The 7,991-nt window shown below is 41.5% G+C and overlaps 1 protein-coding gene across 1 annotated transcript; it reads right to left on the reverse strand.

The window, feature by feature from the left end:
- Positions 1 to 578: 578 nt before the first annotated feature.
- On the reverse strand, positions 579 to 6,824 carry LOC109926212 (growth/differentiation factor 11-like). Its single transcript, XM_048618873.1, has 3 exons — positions 6,812 to 6,824; positions 4,473 to 4,846; positions 579 to 959 (listed from the first exon to the last, which is right to left on the reverse strand). The coding sequence occupies exons 1-3, from the start codon at positions 6,822 to 6,824 to the stop codon at positions 579 to 581; spliced, it is 768 nt and encodes a 255-aa protein (XP_048474830.1).
- Between the last annotated feature and the right edge of the window lie 1,167 nt (positions 6,825 to 7,991).

Below are 7,991 nucleotides of genomic sequence, written 5' to 3' on the forward strand. Positions count from 1 at the left end.
ATTTCTTTTTGTTTAACCAGTAACATATGATGACATTGTGGATACGGTCTTGGAGGGTCACTGGTTCAAAAATGGTGTGGCAACAAAACTCTGGTCAGTTGAACAAAAGCAGAAATTGCTGGAAAAGCTCAGCAGGTCGGGCAGCATCTGTGAAGAGAAATCCGAGTTAACGTTTCAGGTCCGGTGACCCTCAGTTGATACCATTTACCCGGATGCTTTGTCTTCACTTTTGAATATGATTTATTTTACTCGTGTTGGCCTTAGTAACTCCTCCAAAACTCTTTGCTCTGATATTGCCATCAGCAGTCACTGTGGGGATGCAGCAGGGGCGGGGCTAGGGTGGTAGGGAGGGAGGGAGGAAAATAGTGATCTGGAATCAAAGTTAGCCCTAGTTTTTATTAACTGTTTTTGTTTAAAAAGGTTTCCTGATGAGACTCCACCTTGAGGCACAGTTCTCCCCCCTCTCTCTCTCTCTCTGCTATTGCACCGTGCATGGCGTAGTTTTGACATAACATTCAAGAACAATGAACGTTCCAGTTCCTGATGGCAGGGGAAAGAAGTTTGGTTGATTTCCATTTTTAAGAGCAGCCACATCGATCGACCACCATGCCTGGAATTTGACCGTTGATGATCTGTTGCTTGTCGTTAAAGTAAAGCATGTTGATGGGCGACATTTTGGTAGGTGTACAGCAGGGACCTGCTGAGCCCCGGGCATTGGCATGGTGCACCAAGTGGGTGTGTGGGTATTTCTGCATGAACATATATTCGCATTGACCAGAGCAGTAGTTGGCTTTGTATCGTTTGGGAGCAATGATCCAGTCCCAGCCAAAGGCCTCAAAATCAACTGTTAGTGGGTAACGGCAGCAGCGTGACTCTGTGGAGTGCTCATCGCAGTCTAGCCCCAAATTTCGCCGAGTACGTTTATTTGTTTCTGCCACTTTGACTTCCAGAAATGGTTGCTGTTAAAAGAAAAAAATATTTCTTTTTCATTGTGCATTGATGAATCTTTCTGTCGCCACTGTAGTTGTAAATCTGGTCTGCTACAGTAGGACAGAGATAAAAATTTAAAGACCGATACAAAATGTCTTAATTTCCTCCTCTCTTAGTTTCATTATGCCCTCCATGTGCAGTGCATGAAGCAAATGTATTGTTAAAATTCATGCACTTTTAGCCATTTTTAATCCACGACTAGGTTTAAGACATTAACTATTTTTAATTACCAATATTCTCAAATCTAGTAAGTGGTATAAATATTTAAATTTGCATACTTTTAAATACATTGTTAAAATTCACAATACTGGAAGTCAGTTTAAAAACATGAGAAAATTCATGAAATCTCAGCAACAATTTAAATGTACAAATCGTGATCAATTGGGTCAATGGGCTCAGATATGGCAGATGGAGTCTTAATTTGGATAAATGTGAGGTATTGCTTTTTGGTAAAACAAATGAGCAGGACATATGCAATTAGAAGTAGAGCCTTGGGTAGTGTTTGTAGAACAGTGAGACCTAGGAGTTCTGGTAAATAATTGTTTGAAGTTTGTGTCACATGTAGACTGTGTTTAAGAAGGCGTTTAGCACACTTGCCTTAGTCGCTCAGACCTTCAAGTATAGGAATTGGGACATCATGTTGAGGTTGTATAGAACATTAGTGAGGCCTCTTCTGGTGTGCTGTTTCCAGTTCTGGTCACCCTGCTATAGGAGGGATATTATTAAACCGGAGACGGTTCAGAAAAGATTAACCAGGATGTTGCTGGGAATGGAGGGTTTGAGTTAGAAGGATAGGCTGGGACTTCTTTCACTGGAGCATAGGAGGTTGAGGGGTGACCTCATAAAGGTTTATAAAATCATGAGGGGCACAGAGAAGGTGAATTGCAAAGGTCTTTTTCCTAGGGTGGGGGAGTTCAAAACTAGGGGGCATATTTTTAAAGTGAGAGGAGAAAGATTTTAAAAAAGACATCGGGGCAATTTTTTTTTTACACAGTGGTTCGTGTGTGGAATGAACTGCCAGAGGAAGTGGTGGATATGGGTACAGTTACAATGTTTAAAAGATATTTGCATAAGTACGTGAATTAAAAGATGTTTGGAGGGATGTGGGCCAAGTGTGGGCAAGTGGGGCTAGTTTAGTTTGGGATTATGGTTGGCGTGGACTGGTTGGACTGAAGGCTCTGTTTCTGTGCTGTATGACTCTACAGATGCTCGAAATTTGAGACCAAGACAAGAAATGTTAGAAATACCCTACAGATCAATAAGCATCCATTGGAAGACCGCCACACGTTTTTATATAGCCCTATATCCAGAATGGAATTCTTAAGCATGAATTTAGATTCTTTGATTCTAGCAATTATTATTACAATTCTTATTAGCCATGTTATGTGCTTTATTACAATGGACCTAACCCCCTCAGCCCATTTTAAATGCATTGCTAAAATTCACACCTGCTAAATAGACACTTTTTAGATTTATTGTTCAAATTTATATACCCATACTTCCAACAGTCTGACTGAATGTGCTATTAAAATTCATATTTTGAGATCCACATTTACATATTCCTAACAGCAACTTACCATTGCAGGCTGGGAGGAATGCAGCCCCCAACCTAGTAAGGAGAGACTACTCGATTCAGATTTCCCATTCTGTGTTCATGCTTTAAATAAAGGAAAGTTATAGTGGTACATCTAGATGGATTCCCACTGATGTACCTTCTATGATTCTATGCACTTGCTTTCCACCATGTGGATTAATTAATAGGACTGGTCAGGTGAGACCAGGTTTGCAAAATGATAATGGTATGCTGTATAATAATCATTCACAAACACCTCACCATTGACTTCAATGAGCAAAATTAGTTGCGACAGTCAATGTCTATGCTCACTCATGCAAAATGGCCACTAGAATGCTGTAATATAGGGTTTTTGGTGCCTGTTGAACTGTACCTCACCATGAATCAATGTCTTCAGCAGCATAGGGGACTGAGTGTGCTTGCAGTGATGTGTATGGAGATATCAAGCATCAATACAAATGAGAGTGAAACATATTGTTGAACATGCAGTTTAAATGTGGAATTCTCTAGCTGTCATGAGGAAAGAAAAATCTAGATTTATATAGCGCCATTCACCGCCCCAGGCTTTCCCAAACTGATGTATAGACACAGATACTGCTTTTTTAAAATAGTTGTTATGGCAAAATTGCAGCTGCCAATTTGCGCTCAGCAAGGTCCTAAAACAGCAATGTGATAAATAACCAGTCATCTGTTTCAGTGATGTTGGATTTATTTAGGAAACCATTGTGGGAGTTCATTTAAATTTCCTGCTATATTGCCGCAACCTTAGAACAGTGCTTTCCTACTGCAGTTTCATTCCCCACCGCAGTCATCATTGTAGCCTCAGTGCGATTGTTAATTGCAGAAGATGTGTTCTGAAGTTCACATTGAATCTGGCAGAGAACCACGCTTGTCTACTTTTCCCTCTTTTTATTACTTGGTTCTCATTCCAAAAAAGTGTGAAAATTGAAACAATTGTTTTATTCCGAGACATCTGCATCCCCATCTTAACAGCATTGTAGGTGCATTTACATCACAAGGACAGCAACAGTTGAAGATGGTTCAATACCACTTTCTTGACACAAATTAGGGGTGGACAATAAATGCAGCAATATGCACACCTTGTGAAGGATTTAAAAATATTGTTTGTGAAGGGTTGTTCATGCCTTCAGACAGAATTAACCAGTTTTTTCACCAATAGATAATTAAAATGATCAGGTAGGGATTAACCAAAGCACTGAGCTAGAGTTAATCCAACAGTGGAATAAATAAAACAAACACAGAATGCTGATGAAACTTGGCAGGACTGGCAGCATATGTGCATAAAGAGAGTTAATGTTTCAAGTCCAGTGTGACTCCCCTTCAGTAATACCAGACTGAAAATGTGAACTTTTTTTCTCTCCCACAGGTGCTGCTAGACTGCTGTGTTTCAAATTTCCAGCATCAGCAGCATTTTGCCTTTGAGTGCAACAACTCTTTGGCATCAGTGTTAATCAAATCACATTCTGTTGTCACTACCATGGTTCTGTGCATAAGACTGTGCTACACTCACCAGTATTTTTTAATCAGATGAGCATTGATTTTTCTCCAGAATATTTATTTTTAAATAGACAATAACAGTAACTATGAAAAAGTTCACCTGTGCTGTACAGTCCTCCCCCTCCAAGTAGTGCTTTGCAGATCATTACAATGTGCTGCATAAGCATTTTTCTCCTCCTATCCCTCTCGTTCTTTTGTCAATGATCTTAAATGTGTCCTCTAGTTACCGACCTGCCTGCCAGTTGAAATTGTTTCTTTATTTTATCGGTCATGATCAGTAACGTAGGGTATGGCTTTGGTGACTGAAGACATCACAATGTTTGAGATGCTTTTGAAACTCAAGGAAACTGTATCTCCTTGATACAGAGGACTTAAAGTGAACAGTACTCACCAGTCCCTTCTCTCCATTTCCTGGAGATGTGATAGCCAGGTCATTGCCGTTCATATCAAAGGCGTTGATCTCAATGCCCCAGTTGGCGTGAGGTTGCTTGAACCAGTTCTGCAGCACATGCTTAAAGTCGATACTTTGCCAGCGCCCGTTGCGGGAGTTCAAGTCTATTTTTAAGGATCGGATCCGTGAGTGCCTGCTGCCTTTCTCCGTCACAGGTTTCAGCCTGAGGATCTGCAGGTACACCGTGGAGGTGTGCAGGACTGGACGCAGGTAAACCCAGAGGTGAGCTCGCACCACGTTTGTAAATGTTATTTTGGGGCTAAATTTAAAAAAGCAACATTTTGGGCTCCCATCCACTTGGACACAGGGTTCAGCTACAAAAAAAAACAAATCACAGAAGTAAACATAGCCAACTGAAACATATCTGATTGGATATTAATCTGATCCAAGCATAGAATTTTAGGCAGTTTTATTATGCAAAGGAGAACAGTCTGTATCTTAAAAATAAAGTTATCAGGAACTAAACTGATTTCTGGGTCGGGTGATACCCAGACATAAAGCATTATATTTAAGGCAAGAAAGCAATTATTATTCAGTGTTTTCCTTTGAACTGGTGGAATGCAATGTCAGAAAATAGTTTCCAAGTATTAAAATTAAAACTGTTCCTTCATCGTTCTATTCTGTTGCATTATGGATAGGCTCATTTGGTTGCTGCTTCTGGCAGATCACAAACTATGCTCACAGATCAGACATACTTTTCTAAAAGAGGTATTCAATAATGTGTGAGCTGCAGTGGTGGGAAAGGATGTAGAGAACAGAGCGACACTTCACTGTAGTCATTCTGGATTTATAACACCCATGTAGAGACATGCCAGTTAATAATATTATAACAAACTTTTTTTTGCTGAACCAGTCAGATGCAAATTTTATGGCTAGCCTTTGATAAAAGCATCACACATTAATCACATTTCAATATTATCTCCAGCAACAACACAGCTATCAAGTGAAATGCATATAAATAAAAATGTCTACCTGCATGTCCAATCATTTTTTTTCATTCTAAATTCCCATGTGCCACTTATCATGGAAACTCTGTCAATATCTTATGCTATAATTCTTCAACTGTTTCATAATGTATGAATTAGGAGCAGGAAGGGACCATTTGGTTCTTTGCACCTACTCTGCCTTTCAACAAGATCAAAGCTGATCTAATCTGTGGCCTCAACTCACCTTTGACTCCTTTGTTAGACAGAATTTACCCTGCCTTAAAAGCATGCAACCTGCAATTCTGCCTCCTTTACTTTCTGGGTAAGTATATTCCAAATATTTATGACTGAGGGAGGAAGAAAAAAGGTTTCTCCTCATCTCCATCTTAAATGGAACAATTAATCAATCACCTTCCCTCCATTTATAAAGTCAGAGTGGGGTTGTCTGCCAAAGTATGTCCTCCATATACAAGGCACAAATCCGGAGTGTGATAAAATCCTCCCCATTTGCCTGGATAGGTGCAGCTCTGACAATCTTGTTTTTTAAAAAAATCATTTGTGGGATGTGGGCGTTGCTGGCTGGCCAGCATTTATTACCCTGTCCCTAGTTGCTCCCTTGAGAAGGTGGTGGTGAGCTGCTCCCTTGAACCACTGCAGTCTAGCGGCTGTGGATTGACCCACAATGCCATTAAGGAGAGAATTCCTGGATTGTGACCCAGCTACAGTGAAGGAACAGCAAGATATTTCCAAGTCAGAATGGTGAGTGGCTTGAAGGGTAACTTGCAGGGGCTGGTGTTCCCATGTATCTGCTGCACTTGCCCTCCTTGATTGAAGTGGTCGTGGGTTTAGAAGTTGTTGTCTGATGGTCTTTGGTGAATTTTGTGGAGGTGAGGAGTGGTTATCCAAAAACATCAGGGTAAATGTCCATAATTATGCAGAGCGTAGTAATGATTATAACAATACTCAAGAAGCTCAACACCATCCAGGACAAAGCTACATTATTTAACAGGCATGCCTTCCACCATCTTAAGTTACTTCTCTGCCACTGAAACACAGTGATGCACAAGATATATCAGAACAACTGCAGGCTGCTAAGACAGTACCTTCCAAGCCAACAACCTCTACCACCTAAAAAGATAAGGACAGTAGGCTCATGGGATCACCACCACCTGCAAGTCCTACACCATCCTGACTTGGAACTATATTGCTATTCCTTCACTTGTGGGTCAAAATCCTGGAACCCCTCCCTAACAGCACTATGCATATACCTATACCAGATGGACAGCAGCAGTTCAAGGTGGTTCTCCACCACTATCTTCTCAACGGCAATTGGGGTAGGCAGCAAATACTTACCAGCAATGTCCATACCCCATGAAAAATAGCTCATACAGCATGGAAACAGACCCTTCGGTCCAACCAGTCCGTGCCCAATATAATTCCAAACTGAACTAGTCCCACCTGCCTGCACCTGGCCCATATCCCTCCAAACCTTTCGTATTCATGTCCTCATCCAATTGTAATACATACATTGTAATTGTACCCACATCCACCACTTCATCAGGAAGTTCATTCCACATACAAACCACTCTCTGTGTAAAAAAACAAAATTGCCTCATGTCTTTTTTTTAAAATCTCTCCTCTCACCTTAGAAATGTGCCCCCTAGTCTTGAAATTCCCTATTTTAGTGAAAAGACAACTACCATTAACCTTATCTGTACCCCTCATTATTTTATAAACTTCTATACGGTTACTTCTCGATCACCTATGCTCCAGTGAAAAAAGTCCCAGCCTTTCCTTATAAATCAAACATTCCATACCCATACCCTTCCATACATTATAGTAGATCTCTTCTGAACCCTATCCAGATTGATGATAATCTTCCTGTAACAACTGCAACTACCTCTACCCTCTGCGATCAAAAATAGCATCAATGACACCTCTTGCATTTCCCGCACTTCTGCTCTCAAACCCCCTTGTCCTCACATACCACCCCACCAACTTCCGCATCCAGCACATCATCCTCTGCCACTTCCGTCACCTACAATCCAACCCTATGACCAAAGAGATATTTCCCTCCCCACCCCTATCTGCCTTTCGTAGGGACCGCTCGCTCCACACTCCCCACTAACCCCACCATACCCAACACCTTTCCCTGCAACTGCAGGAGGTGCTACACCTGCCCCTACACCTCACCCCTCACCTCCATCCAAGGCCCTAAGCACACTTTTCATATCCAATAGGGGTTCACCTATACATCCTCCAACCTGGTCTACTGTATCCATTGTACCTGATGTGGCCGCCTCTACATCGATGAGGCCGAGCGCAGACTCGGGGACCATTTCATGGAGTATCTGTGCTCTGTACACAATAAACAACACCACCTTCTGGTTGCCAACCGTTTTAAACGCCCCTCTCCCTTGGTGATATATCTGTCCTGGGCCTCCTCCAATACTACAATGACACCATCTGCAAATTGGAGGAATAACACCTCACGTTCTGCCTCGGGAGCCTACAGCCCCATGGCCTTAACATT

Source organism: Rhincodon typus, chromosome 41 (assembly GCF_021869965.1).
Source record: "Rhincodon typus isolate 14 chromosome 41, sRhiTyp1.1, whole genome shotgun sequence".
In the NCBI taxonomy this organism is placed as follows: Eukaryota; Metazoa; Chordata; class Chondrichthyes; order Orectolobiformes; family Rhincodontidae; genus Rhincodon; species Rhincodon typus.